Source organism: Pristis pectinata, chromosome 1, assembly GCF_009764475.1.
Source record: "Pristis pectinata isolate sPriPec2 chromosome 1, sPriPec2.1.pri, whole genome shotgun sequence".
Classification (NCBI taxonomy): Eukaryota; Metazoa; Chordata; class Chondrichthyes; order Rhinopristiformes; family Pristidae; genus Pristis; species Pristis pectinata.
The window spans coordinates 37,592,816-37,620,568 of NC_067405.1; the positions used below are offsets into that span (position 1 = coordinate 37,592,816).

General features: G+C 37.2%; 1 protein-coding gene and 1 long non-coding RNA gene across 2 annotated transcripts in view; one reads left to right on the forward strand and one right to left on the reverse strand.

The window, feature by feature from the left end:
• The window catches only part of LOC127575752 (uncharacterized), a 40,523-nt gene extending 32,565 nt beyond the window's left edge, over positions 1–7,958 (forward strand). The window contains exon 3 of the long non-coding RNA XR_007957125.1: positions 7,924–7,958. This is a non-coding gene — a long non-coding RNA (uncharacterized LOC127575752). The remainder of the gene's footprint in view (positions 1–7,923) is intronic.
• The window catches only part of psmd14 (proteasome 26S subunit, non-ATPase 14), an 80,697-nt gene that overhangs the window by 25,918 nt on the left and 27,026 nt on the right, over positions 1–27,753 (reverse strand). Inside the window, exons 3-6 of the mRNA XM_052025773.1 lie at positions 22,323–22,394; positions 21,879–21,998; positions 21,669–21,739; positions 20,867–21,017 (exon numbers count right to left, since the gene is read on the reverse strand). Of these exons, the coding sequence (XP_051881733.1) occupies positions 20,867–21,017; positions 21,669–21,739; positions 21,879–21,998; positions 22,323–22,394 (414 nt within the window). The remainder of the gene's footprint in view (positions 1–20,866; positions 21,018–21,668; positions 21,740–21,878; positions 21,999–22,322; positions 22,395–27,753) is intronic.

Consider the following 27,753-nt stretch of genomic DNA (forward strand, 5'->3'; position numbering starts at 1 on the left):
AATACTAAGATCTAATCCATCTATATAAAACCAGTATAAATGCAGTAATATAGACCAAATCTACAATATCTGTAAGCACGTTATATATCTGTTAAAATTTAAGACTAAGTGGTTACACACTAATGCTCTCAACCATTTTTGTGATACCCTTAATTCATTTTGTAGTTTTTTTTCTGTTTTTGACACTTGTCCTGCCAGTGAATATTGTCAAAAAATTGTAATTTTGCCACTGGGTTCTATTCAGCTTTGTTTTATTTCTTGGAGCAAATAACCCTCAGAATCAGATTTATTATCACTGACATATGCCGTGAAATTTGTTGTTTTTGCGGCAGCAGTACAGTGCAAGACAAAAATTACTGTAAGTTACAAAATATAGTGCAAAAGAGGAATAAGGAGGTAGCGTTCACAGACTGTTCAGAAACCTGATGGCAGAAGGGAAGAAGCTGTTCCTGAAACATTGAGTGTGGGTCTGTAGTACATAGAGAAAACATAATCAAAATAATATTCAAAAACATCAAGCTCTGAAGATGCTAAATCAATTAAATGAGAATTAAAATAGTCACAATCTGTGATTAAGCAATAATTCAGAAATAAAATAGTGCAGATACCAGAAATCTGAAGTAAATACAGGAAGTGCTGGAAACAGCAGCTCAGATAGTGCCTGTGGAATGAGAAACAGATTTCTTAATCAGAAATGGTTTAAGTTTTAGTGTGTGAGTGAGAGTGAGTGAGAGTGTGAGTGTGGTTGGCAATGGGAGGTCTGTAATGGGGCGAGGTTAAACAGCAAAACTTAGAATACAGTAAATAGCAGGAGTAGGTCATTTGGCAAAGCTCCACCTTCAATATGATCACAAGACAAGGGAGCAGAAGTAGGCCATTTGGCCCATCGAGTCTGCTCCAAAGAAAAGGGAAAAAGAAAAAGAAATGAGAAATTTTGGGGGGGGGGGGGGGGGGGAAGGCAGGCACAAAAAAAAAACAAACTATTCTAACCCCCAAATTTCCCCGCCATATCCCCATATCCCTTGATACCCCGACTATTTAGATATCTATCTATCTCTTCCATAAACACCTCCAATGATCTGGCCTCCACTGCTGTACCTGGCAAGGAATTCCACAAATTCACCACCTCTGGCCTAAAAAAATTTCTCCTCATCCTCTGTTTTAAACCTGTACCCTCTAATTCTAAGATTGTGCCCTCTGGTCCTGGGCTCACCCACCAAGGGAAACAGCCGAGCCACATCTACTCTGTCTCTCTCCTTCTAGATAATAATCTGCTCGTTTATTTCTGTTTCCAAAGTGTACAACTGCACATTTCTCAACATTGAATCTCATCTGCCATTTCCTTGCCCATTCTCCTAAAACTATCTAGGTCTCTCTGCAACTTCCTGTCTCCTCAATACCCCCCACTCCTCCACCTATCTTGTGTCATCCACAAACTTAGCCACAAAACCATTTTACTCCATCATCCAAATCGTTTAATGCTACAAGGTATAAAAGAAGCGGCCCAACACCGACCCCTGCGGAACACCACTATTAACCGGTAGCCAACCAGAACAAGATCCTTTTATTCCCACCCTTTGCTTCCTGCCAACCAGCCAATGCTCCAACCCATTCTGTTATCCTACCTGTAATTCCATGACCTCTCCTCTTCTAATCAGTCTCTTATGCGGCACCTTGTCGAAGGCCTTTCGGAAGTCTAAATACACAACATCAACCGCCTCCTCCCTTATCCACCCTACCTGTGATTTCTTCAAAAAAACTCCAACAGGTTGGTCAGGCAGGACCTTCCCTTCACAAAACCATGTTGGCTAGGACCTTGCACCTCTAGGTATTCCATAACCCCATCCTTGAGATCATGGCTTATCATCCTCCTCAGTACGCTATTCCCATATTCCTTGATTCCTTTGGCATCAAAAAAAATCTTCCTCCATCTTGAATACATTTTCAGAACTTGACATTCACTGCCTTCTGTGGTAGAGAATCCCACAGTTTCATTTCCCTTTGACTGAAATTTCTCCTGATCTTGGTTCTAAACAGCATTTCCCATATCCTGAGGATGTGATCCCTGATTTTAAATGCCCAAGCCATTGGGAATATCGTCCCTGCATATAATCTGCCTAGTCCTGTTGGAATTTTATATCTTTGTACAAGATCTCATTTCAATCTTCTATACTTTAGTGAACATAGGACCAATCTCTCCTTTTGTTAGTCTTGCCACCCCAGGGAAATCAGTCTAGTCACCCTACGTTGCACTCTCTCAGCGAACAGAACATCCTTCCAAAGAGAAGGAGACTAAGACTGACACAGAACTCCACTAGGAATTTCAATAAAGCCCTGTACAACTACAGCAAGTCATTCTTGCTCCTGTACTCAAACCCACTTGCAGTGAAGGCCAACACACCATTTGCTTTCATAACTGCTTACTGCACCTGAACACTTACTTTCAGCATATACAAAAAAAAGGTCTTTCTGCACCTCCTCCTTTCCCAATCCATCACCATTCAGAAAATAATTTGTCTGTTTTCATAACCAAAGTGGATAATTTCACATTTATCCAAATTATATTGCATTTACCATGCATCTGCGCACTCACTCAATGTCTAAATCATATTGGGGCTTCTTTGCATCCTCCTCAGAGCTAATAATCCATCCTTGCATCCTCCTTTCCACTCAGTTCTTGAATCCTCCTCACATTCCATGCACCCACCCACTTTCTCTGCAAACTTAGAGATGTTACATTTAATTCCCTCATCCAAATCATTGATATATATTGTGAATGGCTGGGCCCCTGTACTGAAACCTTTAGCACCCCATTAGTCACTGAGAAAAGACCCATTTCTTCTTGTTCTTCCATTTCCCATCAGTCAATCAATTCCTTAATCCATGCCTGTACATTACCTACAGTCCCACATGCTTATCCCACACCAACCTCTTATGTGGAACCTTAATGAAAGCCACCTTTAAAGTCCAAAAACACAGCATCCACCAATTCTCCCTTTCTCATTGCTCAACCCAGTAATTACCCAGTCTAGGACATCCTAGCTACTAGAACAATGGTCTCCAGTAGATTTGTTAAACATGATTTCCCCATCATAAACCAATTTTGTTTAATTCTGTTTAAGTTCTCCAAGTATTTTGTTACTATATCTTTTATAACAGATTCCAGTATTTTCCTCACTACTAATACTCGATGTACTCTTTCCGAGGCAAACCTGCTCATTGCAATCTGTGGTGTCTAGAATTATCCACAGTACACCCTCTTCCCCCCCCCCCCCCACCCTTACATACAGTGAAATCAAGTTTTTTTAATGGTTTTAGCACTGTTATTACTCATTGTACTATGGTCCTCTAGATAATGGTTTCCATTAGCCTTTGTGTACTTGACCATAATATTTTAATAAAACACAAGAAAACAGGAGAACTTGCAGGTGGCCAGACCCCTTAAGCCTGCCCCACCATTCAATATGGTTGATCTATGCTGGCCTCAACTCCTCTTCTGTGCCAGTGCCCCATAGCCCTCAATTCCTCAATCTTTCAAATATTTATCTATCTGCATCTTAAGTATTTCTAATGAGTTATCCTCTTCCATCCCCTGGAGCAAACTCCAGAGATTCACTACCTTCTGAGAGAAGAAAGTCTCCGCACCTCAGTTTTATTTGACTGGTCCCTTATTTTATAACAATGTCCTCTTTTTTCACAACTCCCACATTAGTGAAAACATCTCAATATCTATTCTGTCAATCCCCCTCATGATCTTATTTGTTTGAACAAGGTCACCCCTAATCCTTTTAAACTGCAAGGAATATAAACACAAAGTGTCCAGTCTCTCTGTAGAGTAGGACAATCCTCTCATCCCAGGAATTAGCCTGGTGAATCTCCTTTGGACTGCCTCTCAGGCTTCTACATTCTTTTTAGATAAGGGAACCAAAACTGTGCACAGTATTCCAGGTGTGGCCTCACCAACACAATGTATAACTGTTACAAACCCTCCCTATTCTTAAATTCCACCCCCTTCTCAATAAAGGCCAAAATGCCATTTGCCTTCATAGCTACTTGTTGAAACTGCCTGCTAATCTTTTGTGATTCATGCACTAGGACACCGAGATACCTCTGAACTTCATTCTTGTTTGCTGTCTCTCTCCATTTAGACAATAATCCACCTTTTGATTCCTCTTATCAATGTGCATGGCCTCACACTTTCCCACCTTCAACTCCATTTGCTAGGTTTTTATCTAATCACTCTATCTATAAATCATTGTACAATCACAATGCAATCATCACAACGTGACTCTTAATATCTTAAAAACCCCAATAACCTTCCTAACAGCTTGTGTAATCTCTCCTCAAAATTTAATTGGAGCCTGGAAGCCTAGTGGTAAATACTCCATCAAAAGCTGTGGTGCCTCAAATCATCCACGGTATTCCATGTATGTGCGGTCTAATCAGGGTTTTTTTTTCCCATAGTTTTAGAATTATTTTTATTGTTATACTACAGTCCTCTAAATATAAAGCCCTGGTTTCCATGCCTTTGTATACCTGAGCAAAATATCTTAATAAAGCACGTGGACAACTAAGTCTCTTTGTGCCTTCAATTCTTTTCATCATTTTTATTATTTTTTTAATGTCTACATTAAAGTCCATTTGCCACAACTTTCCCAATGTGGTTAACCTATTGCCAGCTCCTTACAATTGAACATCTGATCAATCTGGAACCTAACAGTGTTATTCAGCTTCTGACTTCATTACTACCTTAGTCCAATATAGACAAAAGACTTGAATTCCTGAGATGAGGTGAGATGACAGTGATTATTTCTTACATCAAGATACTGTTTGTGCACTTGAAGTCAATGGGAATCAAGAAGGGCTTTTCATCGGCTGTTGTCATTCTCTGCATAAAGGGAGATGGAATAGGTGGAATTTGCTGTCAATTTGAACTTAAGGGTTGTGGCATAACATTTCTGCACATGCACGGATTGTGGAAGCACAGAACAGATTTCAAACTGAAAATGATTTGCTCAGAGTGGAAAGCTGTTACTACTCCAACTTAATTTTGGTAATTGGTTTAATATTGTTACATTTACCAAGATACAGTGAAAAACTTTGTTTTGCATGCCATACATACAAATAATTTCACAACATAGGTACATCAAGGTAGTACAAGGGAAAAGCAGTAACAGAATGCAAAATATAGTACTACAGTTACAGAGAAAGTACAGAGCAGGTAGGCAATAAGGTGCAAGGGCCATGACAAGGTAGATTGCAAAGTCAACAGTGCATCTTTATCGTACAAGAAGTCCTGTCAACAGTCTCATAACAATAGGATAAAAGCTGTCTTTGAGCCTGGTGGTGCACATTTTCAAACCTTTATATCTTCTGCCCGATTTTTTTTTGGGGGGGGGGGGGGTAAAGAAGAGGAGACAAAATGTCTGGGGTGGGAGGGGTCTTTAATTTTATTCGCTGCTTTTCCGAGGCAGTGGGAAGTGTAGACAGAGAACATGGAGGAGAAGCGGAGTTTTGTGATGGAGTGAGCTGTGAACTTTCTGCAATCTCTTGTAGTCTTGGGCAGAGCAGTTGCCAGACCAAGCTGTGATGCATATGGATAGAATGCTTTGTGTGGTGCATCTATAAAAATTGGTGAGGGTCAACAGGTATATGCTGGATTTTCTTAGCCTTCTGAGGAAATAGAGGTGCTGGTGTGCTTTCTTGGTCAAGGTGTCTACATGGTTGGACCAGGAAAAGCTGTTGGTGATATATTTACACCTCTGAACTTGGTTTTAAACAAAGGAGGTAAAAGTGCATTAAACTGAAAAAGGTAGAGGTAGTTTAATCAAGGTGATAGTTTAATAAGTATTTCAAACAAAGGTTTACTCAATAGCTCTGGTCAAATACCCAAGACCAGTTGCTTACAATTCCTGCTCCATATGGGAATTTAAGACACTTGGATGACCACACATGTAAGACATGCCTCCAACTACTTAATCTCAAGAGCAAGATTTCCAAACTTGAGGGCATCTAAAGGAATTACTGCAGAGCTTAAGGGAGGCCACAGGGTGTGTGTTCCTGAAGTTGGCCACCTCACACAGCCTCAGCAAGTTCAGGATAAGACCGTAAGATAAAGGAGCAGAATTATGCCAATTGGCCCAGAGTCCACTCCACCATTCATTCAATCATGGCTGATTCTTTTTCAACCCCATTCTCTCACCTTCTCCCAGTAACCCTTAACCCCTTTAACAATCCAAGAACCTATCAATATGCCAAAATTTCATCCATAATAATTGGGTTGTCATCCAAAAGCTCTGGAACTGAGAAGAAGTAGAGGAATCTTCAGGCTGTAAGTCAGTCTCAAACCAGTGCTCAACAGTGGGAGATGGCATCTTGAAGGAGTGCAATTTAGAAAAGGATACCATGGGACAATTGACAACAAGGGAGGGCAACTGAACAGCTCAGAAAGGCAGTAGTCACACGAATGTCCAGTTAAGAAGACATTAAGGAGTTACAGTTAAGCAGCAAGAAGGGCAATATCATGCTACAGGGAATATTGCAGTGGCCACCAAATAATGAGGGGAGAGATGAAGGAGCAAATCTGCAGGAAGCGTGGATGAAGTTTAGAGTGGTGATATTGGGGGGTTCAATTATCCCAGTATTGACTGGGTCAAAAGGCAAAGCAGGAGGAAATTTCCAAAAACCTGTTGAAGAGAACTTCCTTGAGCAATATGTTTCCAGTCCAAAAAAAGGCATTGTTGGATCTGCTTCTGGGGGAATGAGATGGACAAAGTGGCAGTGGCCAAGAGTTGAACAATGATAAGTTTTAAGCTAATAATGCAAAAGGAAATCAGAAGTCTCCTTAACGTGAAAATAAAAATGTTGATTAAGAAAGAGAAGGGGTGGAGTAGATCAGGGATAAAAAGGGTGATCTACGCAGAAGTTGATGGCACAGCTGGAATACCAAATGAGTATCAGTCTTTACAAAGGAAGAGCATGTTGTCAAGATATCGCTAGAAGGTAGTAGGATAGTTGGGGTAAAAATTGATGAGGAAGAAGTACTAAAAAGGCTGCCTAAGTTTAAAATACCCAAATCACTTGATTCAGATGCAGAGCATCCCAGGTTGCTGCCAGAAGTGGGGGCAGAAATTGCAGAAGAAGCCAGGTGACTGGAAAATGGCCAAAAAGAAATGTCCAGCAACTTCAGGTCAGTCAGTTTAACCCCAGTTGTGGGAATTTTTTATAAACAATAATTATGGAAAAATAAGTGAATGAGCATTTTGAGTGAAGAAGGGAAAGCCAAAAGGTTCCTTAAAGACAAATCACGTTTATCTTATCCGATTGAGTTTTATGATTAGGTAAGAGAGGTAAATGATGTAAATGCAGATTTGCTTACATAGATGTTTGGAAGGCTTTTGCTAATGCCTCACACAAGTAACCAGGTAACAAATTTAAGGACCATGGAATTAAATTGTTTTCTAGACTAGTGGATAACAATGGTGTTCCCCCCGAGAAGTGTTGGGACCACTGTGTTTTTCTCTACATTTATTAATGATATGGATGTACACTGTAAAATGTTCAAATATGAAAATGACACAAAGGTTGCAAATAGTGAAGCTACAAGAGAGGTAGGCTTACAGAAAAATGGCAAATAAATTTAAAACAGAAATGAAGTCAAGAGAAACAAGACTAAATGGAACACTTCAAAAGGCTGTGCAGGAACAGAAGTTCGTGGCTGTATATGTAGGTACATTTTTCAAAGTGACAGGACATGTTGCAAGTACAATAATTAAGATTAATAACGAAGTATAGCATTTCCTGGGATAAAACTATGGAGGTACTGAGTAAAAAAAGTAGGGGGGTTAAATTGAACCTATATAAACAGTGGGCCAAAAACTGGTTCCAAGATTCTGTGAAACTGGAATATTGCATCCATTTCAGGTTACATTATTTTAGGAAAGATGTGAAGATCCTGAGGAAGATGCAGAAGAGAGTTACTGGAATGGTTCTGAAGATTATATTGCAGAAGTTGGGGCCGTTCTTGGAACAATGAAGCTTAAGAGAAGGTGAGAGCCAAGTTTTCAATACTGATTTAAATGTGATAAAAATGAGGAAAGCTCACAAGTCCAGGACATAGATTTATAGTTTTGGGAATTGAATCAGTGATACAATCAGCTTTTCTTTTAAACAACAGTAAATATGATCTGGAACTCATTGGCTGCAATGACTGTTTCTGGACCTACCAGGGCTTTCAAAAGTGTATCAAATAATTACAATAGTCTTGCTGAAATAACTGGCCTCCAGAACCATAGCCATAGATTCAGAGAATCATCACACAAAGAAAGAAACCCATAGAGTCTGTGCTGGCTCCAAGTAGCAAACCTGGCCAGTCTCATTCCCCCAGTCTTACCAGTTACCCAATATTTTTTTTTTCCCCTTATAATACAAGAAAACATTGAACTTGCTTGTCACCCTGAAGATTCCCTCCCGTCTCTAACAGGACACTATGGCAGCATAATGCAATCCAGCATTCCAAGAATGGTGCACAAGCTCAATGCCCATGGAATGAAAACATTAGATGCAACATAGATAGAACATTGCCTTAAAAGCAGAAAGCGGAGTTGTGATAAAATGTTGTCTTCCGACAAGTGGCCAAGCCTTTTCGGTGATACCCTCCCCCCAAACATGCAATCTTAAAGACCTATAATGAGACAGGATGGTTGCTCACAGAAACATCACCTTTGGCAAGTGTTCCCAAAGAGTACGTTATCCCAAATCAGAAATAAATTACCATTCCTTCAGATTCATTGAGTTAAAAACTTGAAATTTCCTAACTAACCATACCATAGTAAACATTCAAGGAGGACTTCAACTACTCAAGATGGCAGCTCATCATCAACAAGGTCAATTCACCAAGATGGACAATTAAGCATGGGTAGTAAATGCAGGCATTGCCAGCCACTCATCTCTCCTGAAAAAATGATAAATTACACTACTTATGTAAAATAATGATTATTTGTGGAGATGGATTATGGGCTTTTTTGAGATCAATGATACTGTGCATAAAACAGCAGCAGAACTGAACAGTAGTTCAAAATGAACAAATTCACCCTGTGCAATCCAATGTGAAGCTTGCAAAGAAATTTCACAACTGGACAAAGATATACAATCATGATATTTGAGTGTATTATTACTCAACAATACTATGAAACTCCGAACTAAAAATGTTTCACAATAACAGCTATTCAGTTTTATAAATTTAAATGGATTTTTGCACTTCAAATATATTCAGTGATCAAAGCATTTAATGCAAACTATCATGATTCCTTTGAGGCAAACAGCACAAATTCAAATTATCCCAAAGTAAACAGCAAAAAAAACATTCAGGGCTATCAATTCAAAGAAAAGCTGCACTGTAATTGCTAATTTTGGTGGAACAATAATTCTGTTCTTCCCCAAGCAATCATGACCCTTAATTCAGGCACATTACTATAACAGACTCATTATTGGCCAGCACTTTAATGAACACAAGGTAAGCAAGGTGTTAATTACACTACAGTGCTTCAGAAATGGCCCTTATGGAACTCCTTTTAATCACAGATAACCAATTTGTTTCAGTTTTTTTTGAGAATCATGATGTAAATCAAAATAAAGCCACAAAAAACTTTGGAAAAATATTTCAAAAGTGTGATTAGTGAAATTTAGAGATATATGATATAAATTATTGTGTGCTATATTATTTTAAGTATAAGAAAGGAGCAATAACTGTTTATCAAGAACAAATTGATTTAACAAGTTTGCACTTAGAATGGTGGTGTTAAGAAAGAAGATGTGGACTGCTAAACTCTGCTCTCAAATTAAAGTTACTTATCTGAGAAATTCAACTTCCTACTGAGCTAGAGAGTAAAAAAAAATCACTTTAGTGAAATCTGTGAATTTGTGAAACATTAAAAACTGTAAAAATATAATTGAATAATATTTTATTCATTTCTGTAGTCATTACTGGATAGGGAATTATTTATTGTCCATTCCTAATTGCTCTTCAGAGGTGATGGTACATTGCCTCCTTGAACCTTTGCAAACCTTTTGGTAATAGTACGCCCATGTTGGGTAGGAAGTGTCAGCATTTAGTTGGAGAAATGATAAGGAAATGGTGATCCAGTTTCAACTCAGGATAGTATGCAACTGTGGAGAGGAACTTCCATAATGTGCTGTTCCCATGGTAGAGATTGAGAAATTGTGAATTGCTGTTGAGTAAGGGGAGCTGCTCTTGTGCATATTGTAAATTGTAGCCATGGTGGAAAGAAGGAATATTTAGGGTACTGGATGGAGTGCTAATTATTTAGGCTGCAGTATATATTGCATCAACATGCCCATAATTTCTCCATGACTTTTAAAATCATGACTCTTTAATCAATAAACTGCTCCTTTCATTTTCTTCAAAGTCCCCCAAACTATGGAACATCTAAGATGACCTTTCTTTTTTCTACAATACCCACTTTGGGCATAACCTAGACCTAACAGTTCCATAGAAACATAGCTCAAAGTACACAAATTAAGAGGAAGCTCGCTCATCTCTCATGAAATTCACAAACATGCATAAACTGTGACTGCCCACCGTAGTAGAAATACTGAAATATTTTACGGTTCAAAACCCAAATGTTGTCTAACCTGAATTTCTATTTTTAATTACCATTTAAGTTTTCCAAAGTTGTAACTACAAAAACCTGCACTTAACAGGCCCATTATCAGTTCTGTTCACTCAGGAAGGAACTAATTTTGTTTTTTGCTGCTGATTATCACTGTATGTAGCTGGGCACACCAATAGATTTTTATTTCTCAGGTTTGCTAAATTCATGTTAAAGGTCTATTTTCTTGTTGAATAAATTTGATTCTTATGCTACTATCTATTTCATGGAACTAGACTTTAATGGCACCTTTAGTCTAAGCAGCATCCACAGATCAAAATATAGGACTAAGTGGGGGCTGATGATGCTATTTACATGTGTGATTCCTGCTGTCTTCTTGCTAGTAGCTTTAATATAATGGAAGACCTTGTCTGATTTGTAATTAACACATCTTTATTGGAGAGATGTTCAGAAGTGATTGCTGTGAATTTACTCGTAGCAAGATAAACATTAGCATACACCATTTTCTGTTTTGAGAGCATTTCTTTAAAAGAAAGATCAATAAATTGCAATGTAATAGCCAAACAGGCTGAATCATAATTATGTAACCCTATATTTTGCATAAAGTATGCACTCACTACAACCTTGCAAATATAATTAGCTTATAGCAGTAGGGACTTGGTTAGCTTTCTATACAAACTGTCATTTCTGGAAGCAGATGTTGCATGTCAGTCATAAATAAATTTCTTTTTGTTTGCTTCTCTACACTACCATGCCAAAAAAAGCATATTTTGCAAAATTAAGCTTCCTAAAATTCAGTATTCAGGGTAAAAGAGTATTCACAGCAAATTATGGGCTTCATTAATATAAATTTCCTAAAATTGTAAAATTTAAAGCCTATATAAGAAAAACAGAACAAAGCTCTTCCAATTCTACCCAAGGTAAACCAATGTAAACAAAAACAGCAAAAAATTAGAGCATAAAATAATAAAAGGCATTATGTGAATCTGTCAAGCTGGCAAAAAGATTAATGTCCCATCTAAAATTTCTTTTATCACCCACAACTGACCAGTTATCGACTACTCAGTTTGCAGCAGCTTACTTTAAAAATTAAGTGAAACGTGTGACCTTGAAAGAGCAGCTAGGTTTTGTGGCCATTTGGTTTTTTTATGCTGCAATGCACTGTCAAGCATCCAGAGTGAAAAACATCATCCTCTATCCTCAGTAAGCCCACAGCATAAAAAATTCAGATAAATCTTACTTTTCAAGCCATTTCTGATGAAAAGCACACAGAAATGAAACTGACTTATGCCAAATGAATATCATTGAAAGACTGTGATTGTGAGCTTAGACTTTGAAACAGTGAAATAATTTATAAAACATCAATTTTAGCTGAGGAAAAGAGATTCCTAAGAGTAAGAGTGTGTGCATTTCTCGTATTTTCCTCAGAGACTTCTTAGCTTCGTGTCCCCATTACTATAAACTTTAAAGGAGTAGATAGTGAGGTGGGAATAAATATGGCATTTGAGCCAAGAGATTTCATTGGGAAAGTTGAAGTGGTCTGCAGTTATCTGCATTAGTCCAAGTGAAATTATTATTACTACATCTTGTAATCTCAAAGAATAACTCCAACAAAAAATCCTCTGCAAGGGGAATAGGAGCATGATTAAAAACCTCAAATACAATGCCTTTGTTAACCTCTGAACAGTAGGCATCAAATACTCTTGAAAAAATTTACATTATGCTGCAGTTTGATCAGCCTTCAGACTTTTGTTAAACTAACTGGTATACCCAAGTGATTGCAATTTTGCATTATGATTAACAGCTGTAGATTTTGATATGAAAAGAATTGGAGATTTATCTTTCTTCACAAATGCAACTTTTTCAGTGCATTCTGAGTTAAATGTTCCTTTCTTGCACAAATCACAATCCCAAGGGATTTGGATAATATATTTTCATTATGGTATGACAGTTTTGCCTTTTCCTAATATTAAGTTTTTGCCCAGAACCAACAGGTAGTTTCCATAAACAGACCAAAATTTACAGTGAAGTTAAATCTATGTTTTGTGTGTGTCAATTTAGCCAATATTGCAAAAGACTAACAATTACCCCTTAATAATTGTATAACATAACAAAAGTTAACTGGGATGCTCGCAGTGTTATTCAGTCTACTTCTGCCAAACTGCAGTTAATACACGCAATTATATCATGATGTTCAAAAACCTGACAATACATAGCACAGATTTGACTGCATTAGGACCACTACTAAATCTGCTACAATAAAGCTCCTGGTGGAAGTGACATAAGTGCCAACGCTGCTGAAAGAGGTCACAGTCTGGGTTGATATGGAGCAAGCGACTCAATTCATAACTTCCCAAACCTCTCCACTCCCTCATGGCTCAAGTCATGAGTGTAATGCAATGTTCTCCACTTACTATGAATGAAGCACCAACACAGAAATGGCTTGGTAGTATACAGGTCACAGCTGTCTGCTGAACAGGCCAATCAACAACCTCAAACATCTACTCCTTCACTATTGCCACACTATGGCCAGTGTATGTGCCATCTGTTAAGATTTCATGGCTTCTTCAACAGCATTTCCCACACCCATGATCTTTTAATAACCTACCAGGCAAAAGCAGCATCTATAGAAACACCAATGCCAGATCCCTTCAAGGCGATGGAACTTCCTAACCTGAACTAATAATCATAATTTCTCCTTCCTCATTGAATCACATTCTTGAAAGTGCTTCACCAACCATATATAGTGCAGCAGTTCAAGATGGTACTTCACCAAGATATTCTCCAAGATAACCAGGGAAGGGCCAGGAATGGCAGTTCAAAAAATAATTTTTGAAATTAAAAGCAGAAAATGCTGGAAACACACAGCAAGTCAGACAGCATCTGTGGAAGGAAAAACAGTTAACAATTCAGGTCTGAGACCCTTCATCAGAATTGGGAAAGACATAGAAATAAGTTAGCTTTCAGCAAGAGAGAAAGTAGGAGAGATAGTTAGAAAAAATAAGCATCATCTTTGATTGGGCAAAACCAAATGGGTTAATGCGGGCAGTTACAAGGACTTAACTTGTAACTTAAGCTTCTTCATCTGTGTATAATGTATTATAAATAGCCAGACTATACAAATAAAGGAAGAAAAACTGAGCCAAAATAATGACAGGCAGAAATGGCCTGTTCTGTTCCAGACAAAAAGGGAGAGCTACCTAAAGTTGGAAAATTCAATAGGGAATCTAGAAGGCTGAACTGTGCCCAGATGAAATATGAAGTGATGCTCCCCAAGCTTCCATTGGACCTTATTGTAACAATGCAGGAGGCCACAGACAGAAAGGTCAGAGTGGAAGTTAGCTGGTGAATTTAAGTGGCAGGCAACCGCAAGCTCAGGGTCATTCCTGCAGATTAAGTGCAGGTGCCCCACAAAACAATCACCCAATTTCCATTTGTCTTCTCCAAGGTAAAGGAGACCATATTATGAACATGAAATGCAGTACACTAGACTGGAGTAAACTGCTACTTCACCTGGAAGGAATGTTTGGTTCCCTAGATGGTGGGAATGGAAAAGACAGATGTTGCATCGCCTGCCATAGCTCACGGAGTGATTGGTGGGAACATAAGAGTGGACCAGGGAATCACAAAGGGAATGATCCCTTTGAAATGCTAAAGGAGATGAGAAGGAAATGTGTGGATACAAAATTTTTGAAAAGTAGTTTCCACGTAATTGGTGACATTAACAAACCAGTGAATAAGTGATCTTAGTATGATGTATTGACATTCTGCTCAAAAAAAAATTAAAATTATCTTTCAACATACCAGTAGCTTCAGATGGTTTAAAAATAAATCCTTTGGTCTATTTAAAGAGCCATTATTAATTGGTTTTCATGCATGAACAAGCAAAAATGTTTAGTTTTCAGAGTTCTGTAGGTTAATTGTATTTACATAATTATGAACAAAGTACACAACCCAAATTTGTCCTATGCTTGCACAATTGTTATAATGGAAAGGTTCAACTTCTTTACAGTTGCATATAACAAACTAACAATGTCACCACAACAGTCAAGATACCAGCTCTGAATGTGCAAAACCCTAAATTAACCATTTCTGTATTGTACAGGTTAGCGAAAATGCCAAAAATAGGACACATGCAAAGCAGGGAATGTCAGAAAGGGTAGAAAAACTATTTACTGCCACTTGCATCCTTAGGACAGTAAAAGTCATTGATTCCGTGAGGAATGCAGTACTGCTACGACACACCACCAATTCTATTTGTTGCTCTAAAATGTCATATGATAGGGCTCACAAGCACTATGAACTTTTGATTGGCCGTGTTTTTTTTTTAGAAAGCCCTCTGTAATAAACACAGTTTAGTAATCTCAGAACCAATGGATGACATAGCTTTGCAGTCCTACCACACAGTTGTGAATGGTGGGGACAATTAAATGGCTAATAGGAGGCAAACTTTCCAAGAATATCTCCATGCTCAACGATGATGGCCATGGCATGGGAGTGCTGAAGACTAGGCATTAGCAGTCATGGTACGTCCCTGAAGATCTGGAAAACTGCACAAGTATTTTCTGCTCACATAAAGCAGGACAAATCCAATCCAGCTAATTACCATCCAATCAATCTAGTCACCATCAGCAAAGTCACAGAAGGCTTGTCTATCATGCTAACAAGCAGCACTTACTTATAAGTAACCAGATTGGGTTTCACCAGGATCACTCAGTTCCAGAGCATATCGAAGCCTTTGTCCAAACATGGACCAAAGAGCTGAATTCTATCGTCGAGGTGACAGTGACATCAAAGTGCCCTGGTAAAAGTGGTGTCAATGGGCATCAAGAAAAAAGCACTCCAATGGTTGGAGTCCTACCCGAGAGGGAGCATGGAGGGAGTAGTCTGTGCTTGTTAGAAGTTAATCATCCCAGGATATCACTGGAGGAGCTCTTCAGGGAAATGTGTTAAACTTAACCATTTTCCATTGCTTCTTCATAAAGTCAGAATGAAGAATGTTTTGCTGGTGATTGCACAATTTCAATTCCATTTGCAACAATTTCACAAACGAAGCAGTCTACATGCAGCAACACCCAGATAACATTCAAGCATTGGCTTATAAGTGGCACTTGATATTCCTGCCACAAAAGTTCCTCACAATGACCACCTCCAACAAGAGTTTAACTAATACCTGCCCTCAATATTCAATGACATTATCATTGTTGACTTCCTCGTTATCAACATCCTGGGGGTTACCATTGACCAGTATCTCAACTGCCCCAGCCACATAGATACTACCTCAGACAGCATGAGGTAGAGTACTCTGTGGCAAATGACTCATCCCTCGACACCCACTCTGGCAACTAGTCAGAAATTTAATGTAATGCTCTTCATTTAACTGGATACTACAACTCTCAAGTTGCTCACTGACATCCAGAACAAAGCAGCCCACTTAATTTGCATCCCATCAACCACCCTAAACATTCATTCCACCCAACAGTGCTGCAAAGTGGTGTAGTTCTGCATTCTGTTTTATTTTCCCTTGCACTACCTTAATGCACTGATGTGATGAAATGATCTATATGGATAGCACGCAAAACAAAGTTTTTCACAGTACCTCAGTACACACGACAATAATAAACTAATTTACCTCGTGTGTACCATCTACAAAATGCAGGATTGATACCCATCTAGCTAACTCCAACAGCACCCCCTAATCAGTATTCTCTACCCCTAGGACAAGAGCAGTGGGGTACACAGGAACCTCAGTTACACATTTCCCTTCTAGCCATATACCATTTTAAGTTGGAAGTATATCACGATTTCTGAGGCGGGAGAGGGGGAGCAGTGTGGGGGGGGGGGGGGGACACAGGATGGGGAAAGAGACGGCAACTGTTCTCCTACATGTTCCCCATTCTACTTCTGTGCTTCTCATTTTCTCTTCAATCCAGATTTCCTCTCCCCTCAGTCCATCAGGAACTCCTGCTTTCCAGCAGTTTGCCTGGCAGCAAAAATCAAAGCCCATTATTAGTACCAGCAATCATGGATGTCAACAGGTCAGATTAACGTTGCCCCCCCCCCTTTCTAGTGCTTCAAGGTTATCATGGGCTGTCAAGGGAACATGGATGGGCATATGTTGTGTTTGGGGAACTCAGAGGTGTTTGCATCTGACAGTCTGGGGTGGTGGTTGCAGGCATTTTTCTCCCACCATTAATGCACTCAATTAACAAGTGAATTTATGCTTGTGTTAATCACCGGTGTTAACAGCAATTAACTGACATCCTGAATAAAAATGAATAAAACCAGTAAATATAATTTAAAAAAAATATCAAGGAAAGCCAACATCACTTGGAAACAGTGGGTCATTCTTGACATTTAACCTTTTCTTCGAAGTACAGTGAACAGATAACACATTAATCGTTTCACAAGTGAAGTTTCTGAAAGCATCAGTTAAAGTGCCACTAAAGACTTATTACAAAGATTAAGCCACTTTGCACAAAAGGAATGTACCCACATGGACAGAAAGGCAACTGGGGACAAAACCAAACTGTAGAGTGAATGTGTATTTTCAGGCTTGAGATGTTGGTAGCGGTATGGTGTGATTTATAGGAATATAAGATGAATTGTACCAAAATTGTTACCAATACCAAAGAAAAAACTATCAGCTGTGAAGAAGAGTGCAGGGAAATTAAATGAAATCAAATAGCACATGCTCTGTGCCAATCTAAGAAATCTGAATGAAGACTTTAGGAAACAAAAACAAAAAAGCTTCAATCAACACTACAATGATCTAACACAGGTTAGGAGATAAACAGTGAATACTTTCATTGGTTGAAAACAAAGAAGATTAAACTAGAATTAATTGTAAAATAAAAATGCCTTTAGTTATTAAAACAAGGTGATGTGATGGGGTGAGTTTATGTTTTGTGAAAGCTTATTCTTCAAATAGTACTTAGCATTGGGAATTAGTTAGATAGCTCCAACGTTAGCTATGATTGATTACATCAAATGATCTGCTTTAACTTTTAAAAATAAACTACTAGGATCTTGTTATTACTACAAACAGAAACGCTAATGATGTAAAATTTCAAAGGTTTCAGAGTTTAAACGTTGCCATCAATTATGCCACCCAAGTGACAACTCTTCGAGTATGCAGTTAGAGACACCTGCACCGTATTCATTTATGAAGGACATATCAGCTACCTCTGATCATGTTCTCACTTGATGGTTACACACATACTTTCCAGCAGGAAACAACTGGAAAGCAATAGGAAGCCAGAACTCCCATTGTTTTTTTTAAAATCCCTTCTTAGCTAAGGAGCACTACTGGCAACTGCAGCATCCCAAGTTTTGCACTGCCGAGTTCAGACCAGGGAGTGAACCTGGTACCTACTGTATGAATTGGCATAAATCATACAAAACTACTTAACCAATACAAATTATTTTAATAACAAGGAATCACTAATTTGGAATCTGCATTTTAATTCCATTTATTTTCTTTCATAAAATATTCCTTCATTAAACTTTCAAAAATAACTAAATGCAAAAATAAAATTTGGATTAAAATTAATATAGAATATATGCAGAACACTTACTCAAAGTGTTTTTTTTATTCTCAGCTGGTACCTACGATCATTTTGTGCTGTTCAAGTGGAACCTATTTATATCCCATGCAAATCCTAGAAAGGACTGAAAAAGTTTGAAACCACGGTAAAAAGCTGGTGATACACCTAGCTTTGCACTACTCAAACTAAGTAGCTTTTATAAAAGACAACAATCAAATTCCAGTTTTCAAAACATATTACAATCATAAGATCAATAAATGATAGACATTTTTTTCAACAAAATGGGGTAATACTTCCAGTATGAAAATTGGCAAGATATTCAGATCTACTTCTTTATGGGTACATGGTGCTGTGTGACCGGGGTATATTGTACATAAATTGCAATAAGGCTGATTTGTTGACACAAGCACTATTAATTTGTTTACATATCAAATTTGAACAAGCTATGTAAATGCTACTTATCCCATGAAATTTAGCAGCATATCATGATCAAAATATTATCAAGATAATCAGTTCAACTAGCAATTCCTCCTTCATGTTACAGGCTAAGCTAATAGACCTCTCCCCCTTGCTTCTCCATGAACTGAAAGAAAGATTGGTTATTTTTAAAGATACCAAACATTTCACCTGAAAAAGCAAATGTCCAATCCACAAGAAAAAAAATATGGAAATTAACAGTGCCCTAACATAATTGAATGGCATATCTAAACAAAATCACACTGGAAAACCACAAGCACATGTGCACAATATCCAATTAATCAATCTGAAGAATAATTACAATCTGCACAGCTGACAAAGTTTACATCATAATAAGCACCACACAAATTCAGATTTAGAATATGTAGTATACAATTCCCATTTCCATTTTTCTGTGGTAGAGTAGGGGACTGGGCAGGATGTGCACAAGTCTGGTCAAAAGCAAGAAAATGAAACCAAATTGTAAAGGAGAAAAAATGGCTCCTAGTAATGAAAAACATACATTATATTGATGTTAATAAAAATAAACAATGATGCTTTTGATTTCTTAAAGCCTCAAAGGTACTAACGTATCTTCTCACAACGTGATATCAAATACTTTTGTTCTGGAAAGAAACCTCAGCAGCTACTTTTAAAAGTACATCTCCTGTACCTTTCATATATTGCCTTTCAAAAATTTAGTAAAACAAATCTTGTACATGAATAATAACTATTGTACTATCATAAAACTAGTCATAAAATGCAATAAATACATTTATCTCCAGTAACTAAAATGACAAATCATTAATAATTAGTTCATTAACTTCCACATCAGAATGGCCATACATGCTGCAACAAGACAACTCAGCAGTAGTTTAAGCCAGTAATCCGCCTAGTCAATTTCTTTACATTCTGCTCTCTTTATAACATACCCTCCCTGTGGTAGAGCAAAATCGAATTGCCTCTCACATTTGCAGACAGCTCTGAGAAGGTGATAATAGACCTGCTCCCTGCTGTCATGAGACAGGAAATAGGAAAATGGCATATGGGGCCAGAAAGAATAAAAAAGAAAGGAACAGAACAACAACAGAAACAACACACTACAACAAAGGTGAATTGTACCCCAAACTGTGGTTCAACCGTCTCTCTGGAAATGTTAAACATTTCCAATTATCTAACTTCCAAGTACATTAAAGTGACAGAGATTATTGGAAACGGCCATTAAACATGTTTAAAATTTTGAATTAATTCTTTCTATAAAAGGTATTCTAAGCTGGATACTCAGCAAGTTAATATCTCGCCATTTAAATTCTTTACTATTTACTAGACACAACATGAGCTTAACAATCAAAGAACTCAAGCATTAATGGGATAGGCACTCAAATCTCCAGAGTAATATTGTCAAAGTTGAAGACTATCTTCACATATTAGAATGAATTCAGCAAAGTGGGCATAATATTGTGCAGCCATCATAGTAATGTTGGTTAAATGTGTACTGCTTATTTTTAGCTATAATCAATTTGGCAAATTTATATTCTATTTTTATCAGGATCCAAAGCCATCCATTTCAATTCTACTTTACATCTACTAATCAGCAGTTAGTTGAACAGAAATTCACAATAACTATGAGACATTCACCTCACTGGTAAATATGTTTTGTTTTACATAAAAGGAAAATTAATAGACCCTAACGTGATGGGTCTTCTTTACAGTTAGCTTCATAATTAAATTATTTTGTAATTCAACCCTCATTATAACCTTTTCCTTAAGATAAAGCAAAATTCTTCACATGAATGTAAGGAGGTCTGTTTATCAAATGCTCAAGTTCTACTACATGCCTCTAAAGAATCAATGTCGGTGTGCTCTAATTTTTCTTAGTGGTGCTCTTTTCAAAACAAACGGTCAAATACAGCTTTGGACGAAAAGGAATATAAATTAAGACTACGATACAACAACTCGATCATTAAAAATACTGTAAGGTGAAAAAAGGAGAAAATTTAATGCATATTTGTGATAATGAAACTTCAAGGAAAATTATCAGTTAATATATGATCCAGCTCACATTTTAATCTCTTATACTTATCATTCTTAACAATATAATGAAAAGGTGTGCATTATATATAAACATGAAAGCATTTTCAGTACTTTAAAGAAATAATATTTAACGTGCATTTAACAAATGGAAGATTTAATGTCATATAAACAGCATATTTACTAAGAATCTAATCATACCTTCCCCTTTACGCTCTGAATAGGATCCACTACTACGGCAACAGCTCGCTCCGACAGGGCTTCAAAGCTCTGCTGAGTGTTGATGTCAACTCCTGAAAGCCAGCATCCAAAGCCAGGGTGACTATGGTACCAGCCAACAACCATTTCAGGCCTAAAACAGAGCAAATGGTTAAGTGTTTTTATTTAGAAAATAAAAGGCCAAATACAGCTATGAGCAAGGAAGGCAAAAAATAAATTAAGCTCAACAAAAAGGACAACACAAGCATTATAATATGATAAAGTATGAAAAATGGAACTCATTCAACATACATTTATGATGGTGTGGAAGTGAAGAAAGTGTGTCATACAAGTGCTATCATTAAAAAGATGTGCATTAGCAGTGGTAGATCATGCTTTCAATTTTTCACCCTGTTACCACACCTTCCCCGAGCCAGTTTTTACCCTTTCAGCACTTGAGAGTAAATATCCACCCTTCAAATATCAATTAAAGCAGCAGTGGGACCAGGAACTCAGTCAAGAAGCAATTTACACTATTCTGCAGTGCTGCTGAGCCTTTTGTTAACATTAATTTTTAAGCTTTTTTCACAGTGAAGGTATTTGAACAAGCATTCGACAACTGTTGATAGGTATAAAATGAAACTACAAAAGATACAAAATAAAATATGAACTTCAGAAATATAAACAAAATTATTTATACATTAACTACAAATAAAATTAATTAAATTGCACAAATTAAAATTTAATAAAGAAAAAGGTATTCTGACTGTCGATTTCTGATGATCATATTTATCATATATCCTACCTGCCTGTCTGCTTCAACATGTCCAGCATCTTGGCTTGAAAAACAGGGTCAACTGCTTCCACACTAACACCCTAAGAAAAAAAATAGACAAAGTCTTTATCTATGGGTTAAAAAAAGTTGTTTATATTAAACTTGGGACAAAATGATGAACAGAAAATTTATATCTGAATCAATTATCTTTTGGGTAAAGGAGGCAAAAATATTGCTCACCGTGCCTGACTGAGGCATCGCAAAAACATCAATAACACGGACAGTATAGTCATCAACAAATTCGCCAAGCATAAGGCCCATCACTTCCATTGGAACGCCAGCTCGTCCATGTTTCAACATCTGCACATCCCCAAAGACATCAAAAAAATTACATCTCAGTATTTTTCAACTCATTGAGACAACACAACAAATTTTAATGTGTTAAACATTGCCATGTAATGCTAAGTCCACAACTTAAGTTCCTTCCTCAGTACCTTTGCATATCTTGATTAAGTATTATTAAGGCCACTATGCACTGTTTTGAAGGCGAACAGAAAGCTAAGCAGTTAAAATATTTCATTTAAAACCAAGATACAGGTGATGGCTGAGAAAAGCTTTAACTCATTACATTCTAAATTACAAAATTAACAAATACGATCAAAGAGCCATCAAATTTAAACTTACCTTTAGTAGAGCGAGTGAAGATATGTAAACCTGTTCTGCTGTATCAACAGCTGGGGCATCAGTCGGCGGGCCCTAAAATACAAGAGAAACAAGTTTTCTAACCACGTCGTAGTGTTATTAATACAAACTCATTCACTTACTTCTTAATGCTTTACATAATACCATAGCTGAGATAATCTGTAGCAAATAGGCAAACAAAGTGAAATTCAAATGTTAAACCAGATTTTATATTAGATGACAACTTGAACTTAAAATTTATATTATAACTTCATCAGTATTCAAAAGTTTTGCACCTTGTGTTTAAAACCCTCACTCAAATGAAAGTTCCCAAAAAATGTACCTTGTAACAATCAACTAAGTCACTTAAAAGTTGAATGTTTTTTTTAAATGTGTAAAAATGCAATCACTCCCTCAAAAGGATACACAAATAATAATAGACATTAGCTGTGTTTTTATAACACAACTACTACTAATGGCACTTAAATGAGGTAGAAATAGGAATTTGATCTTCTCAATAAGCACCTGGTTGAGTGCTCAGAAAGAATGCCACATTAATGTTATCCTGTCACAGATGTCAAAATCTGATTTGACAATACCTGTGTGGTTAAAACAATGGTGTAACTGCAAGTGCCACTGGTCTAACATGAATAATCTTCACTGTAGCCAACAGCAAATTTCCTTCTTCTGCAGTTACAAACTAAAAGACATACAAATGAGGGATGTGGGAGCACTTACAGGAACAGCCTGTGCTACAGCTTGTGAAAATACACCAACATCCCCTAGGTATAACAGCTATGAACAAAATATACCACAAGATGTCTTACGAGCCATTCAAACAATAAAGCTCTTCAATTATTTAATGCTCATTTATCACAAACATTTAGATACAGATTTATGTACTTTGTTTTACTTTAAACAAACAAAAGGAACTTCATTAAATTGTAAGGATGATTTTCATACCAGAACAGAGTTCAATGAAAAATGCTGCCATTAATGTTTCATTAAAGCTGCAGTACCAAGCACCTTAACTGCACAATTTAACAGCACTCACAAAAGCTGAACCTTGATTCATTAAACCTTAGACATTAACAAGTAAGAAAGTTTCTTTTTGGCCAACTGATTTGGTTCATTTTCAACCAGTAAATCACACAAATGTCAAATATCTACCTGTATAATTAGGTGTAACCACACAGTGAATCACATTTTAAAAATGCAAGATGGAAGATGCAAACTTATGTAGTACAAAAAATGTCTGATCAATCTGTTTTGTTAACAATACCAAAATAATTGAATATGTAATCAGGAAATAAACCAAACCACTCAATGTCCCCCCCACCCCCACAACAAAGGCATTAATAACATTAGCAGCCGACATTGTGAACCAAATTCTTTTCATGTAGCTGAATTATAAAATCAAAGGAATTTTAAACAAAATCAAGAGAATAGCTGATCTACTATGTTTGTGCCAGGTCTTTTCTTGAACAATTTAAAATTAATAGAACTTGTTTCCACTCTCTTCCCAGATCTTCATTATTCAAATTTTTATCTACCTTTCCCTGGAGAGATGCAAAGGTCTCTGCTTTAACCATTTCTTGAAGCACAATATTCCATATTTGTAAGAAATCTCTATTTGATGATACCTTTGCATCACTGATACTTCAAATAGAACTAGTGACCTTTTGTAACTAACCTATTGAAACATTTGAAAAATTTTCAAATATCTCAACTAAATCTCCTTGTGTCTTTTCTTCATACATCTTTCATCTAGCTATAATTTCTGTGAGGAACTTTACCACATGATTCTAGATATTTAGTGTATTGCCTGCCCAAATGACCACTTCATGCACGTAATCCTGCATACACGACCTTTATATCAATACATAAATTTAAAATAGTTCCGGGAAAAAGAAAATGAAACACTTAATGTTTGACATCTTCCTTCCCAGGCTTCCTTCCATCTTAGGTTTCCCAAAATTCCATAATGCATCTGAGCCTTCCAGGAAGCTCAGCCAAATGGAGGGCTGCCGTGTGCACTTATAAGTTCTAAGATGACCCTTTCTTCTTATCTAATGCAATAGGAGAAAGGGATTTAAATACAAAAAAATTGTGGCACACTGGTGAACAGCCAATGATTAAAAATAGTTCTGATGATTTAGAAACACCTTCTAATTGGAAGTCAGATTCAGTCCCTGAACAAATGCTATTACAGATTCCAGCACCTCCTATTCAATAAACCAGGCATACCCTCTTTCTCTCAAACTACAATTGTTTTAATTTTAGTGTCATGCATCCAGCTTTCCATTATTATCAGTTCCTGAACTTCATCAGGAACCAAGCACCTCTGTTCTCACCATTCCTTTAAATGATTACCTTGCTGAACATGAATTTTATTTTTTTCTTCTTCTAATGAACAATAAATTTTCCCAAGAAGAAATGTTAAATATTATATTTGTGTTCTCCATTTTTGTGATTGCCATTGTTTACATTGAATAGATCAGAAGGGTCTGTCAATTTTAATGCCAACCAGGAAAACTAATGCAATTTCAGCATTACGTGACTCTCTCTTATGCCCTTCTCATCAACTATTCAACAAGGAACAATTATTTTCACCATCAGCTCCTGAAACCCACAGCAATCAGGCACTCAAAATTTATTTTTTCTTAAAATTATTTTCTTTCTTGTTTTTCTCAAATTAAGTGATATTTTCCATTTTCCAGTTGATATAGCAAGTAGTCTATTTCATCACCATCTTATGTTTGAAGATAAAGAAATGTGGTACCATAATAATTCTGCTTTACCAACTTCTGCCCTTCTGACGTCAACATTAGGAAGAAAAGTTCCAAGAGTTCAGCAAGTTGTCTCTCTAAGATGATTGATGGAGATGAGTATCTTTAATAAGGAAGACGATAATTACTATAATTTCATATCAGCAAGGATTGAATAATGAAATATGTTAATAAGTTGCTTTTCAAGTTTGAGATCCGGGTTTTCAAATCAGCATAGGCTGAATAAATTAAACTCCTTGCCAGGTCTAAGAACCTGCCATTAAATGAATCTCAGCATTTAACCACAAGTATGTGACCAAATATGAACCAACTCATTTTCACCAATCATAAATTATGACTTATGTAGAAATGGAAAAGATTACTAAATGTATTAGAAAGAGCTCATCTTAAATTGAGAACATTGTTAAGAAACCATACAGCAAAAAGGATTCCTCCTGATCTTACTGTTAATGTTTCATGCTTACTGAGCACAATACAAATTCAAAACAGAATATGAATAGCAATTCACCCCCAGCTTCACTTCAGAAATTGATTTTACATCAATAATGATCTAAGATGGGGAGTTCTAAAAAGAGATATTTCATCTTATACTCTGGTTAAAAAAAATGCCAGGTTGTTAAACTGATAGATGCTCCAAGTCCAACACATCCATCCCTGTACTACCAAATGCCATTTAAATGATTCAGGCAGAAGGCACAGCTGCTGTGCCAAGTCTAAGAGCTGGTGTAGGTCACAGAAGTGGGCCTTGTAGAATACCAGAAGTGTTCCCTGGTGCTCTATTTAAATATATTCCTTGTTCTTTCAATCCACCACCTAGCCCCCATGAAAATCATTTCTGAAAAAAAGAAAAACTGACAATTTTAAGAAAAAAAAATTAAACTTGAATTCCCGTGGTTCTTGAAGTGACCCTGTTCCATTCATGGCAAGTACTAACCTTCAAAGCAGTGGTTAGCAACAACAGTAAAGCAGAACAGCCAAAAATCAGGGAGAAGGCAGATGTCAAATAATTGGAAGCAAGGTTACAGGGTAGAAAAGGAAATCATTTTGACTCAGAGGTTGGTGAACGTCTGGTAAAGTGGCAGAAGCAGAATCCCTCACCACATTTAAAACGTAGCTGGAAACAAAGAACTGTGACCTCCAGGACTCAAGATCTAATACCGGAAACAACATTTTGCTGGGTAGCTTTTGTAACTATTGCAGACACAAATGACTTTTTACTGTAATTACAGGGATGAATGGTTAAAACTTTCATTCATTGAGAATATAAACTCAATCATGCTAGGATGAAGGTTGCGACAGATGGCTGGATTTCAGCCTGTGTGATGATATCCTGACCAGGAAACATTTTGGATTGGACAAGATTTGAGATCTGCAAATAGAATTGTTGCTGACACAGAACCTGAGAACATTCAACACCAATAATACATAAGAAATATCTAAAAATAAAGCTAATGGGCCAGAAAATAATGAAAAAAAGAAATAGGCTGAATGGGCTCCTTCTGACTCATAAATTTTCTTTGATTTTATGATATACGTCTATATCAGGATTAAGTGAGACTTCAAGGGTAACGAGTTCTTGCCATTTCTACATTGTTGCTCAACAGTAAAGTCACAAGAGATGGGGCAAGGATGTGTGTGTGGGGGTGGGGGGAGAGAGATCCTTTTAAAATCATACTGATGAATTCTACAATCATATCCTTCAGATTATAAAGACTCCAGCTGGTGGTAGAGATGGAGGAGATGGAGTGTTTATATTCAGAGCTCTGTCCTAGATAATGTTTGCGCTGTTGCTGCAGTTTCTTTCTGAATGAGAGGTGAGCAACCTGCTTGGGTTGTGGTTAGGGGTCAAAATCTGAGCCACATTTTAAGAGCAGCCAGTTTCCACCCTCCCCTTGTGTTCTATAATTAGACCAGAGAAATCCCTATGATGCTGATGACAGAAGATAATGCTGTCACTGCTTGGTCAAAAGAACAACCCTGAGCTTTTTCTTCACCAGCCACCCGACAATTTGTACTTGCATAGCACCATATTGAAATATGCTTCACCGAAGAATAGACAGCAACAAATTGAAAGCCAAAGATTATACTAGGAGAGCTAACCAAAAGCTTAGTCAAAGAAGTCAGTTTTAATAATTAAATAAACTGAGGAAGCACTTTGGGGCTTAGAATACCGGAACACAAAATGTAGAAAACTGACCAATTAACAGTGCAATGGTGTGAGCAAGGTAGTTCAAAAAAAATTCGAGGTCCAGGAGGATGGCGTTTATAGGCCAGATGATAAAGATAGGGTTAAGAGGCCCATAAAAAGAGTTCAAAACGAGGATGAGTTTTTTTTGAATTGGGAACATTAATCAGCAATAGGTGAGATAAGCGCAGTTGAGAATCTCAACAGCAGATGGGCTGAGGTAGGCATGGATGTAAGCAATTATGAAAGAGCGAATGGGCAGTCATTGTGATGGAGAACACAGAACAAAAGAAAATAGGTGCAGGAGTAGGCCATTCGGACCCTCAAATCTGTCCATGGTCATGGCTGATCTGCCCCAGGGCTCAACTCCTCTGCCGTTTTCCCCATAGAAGGATTGGTGACAAATACATGTGGTAAGAGTGAAAGTCGAATCTTTTGTCCCCTTCAATTAGAAGTTGAA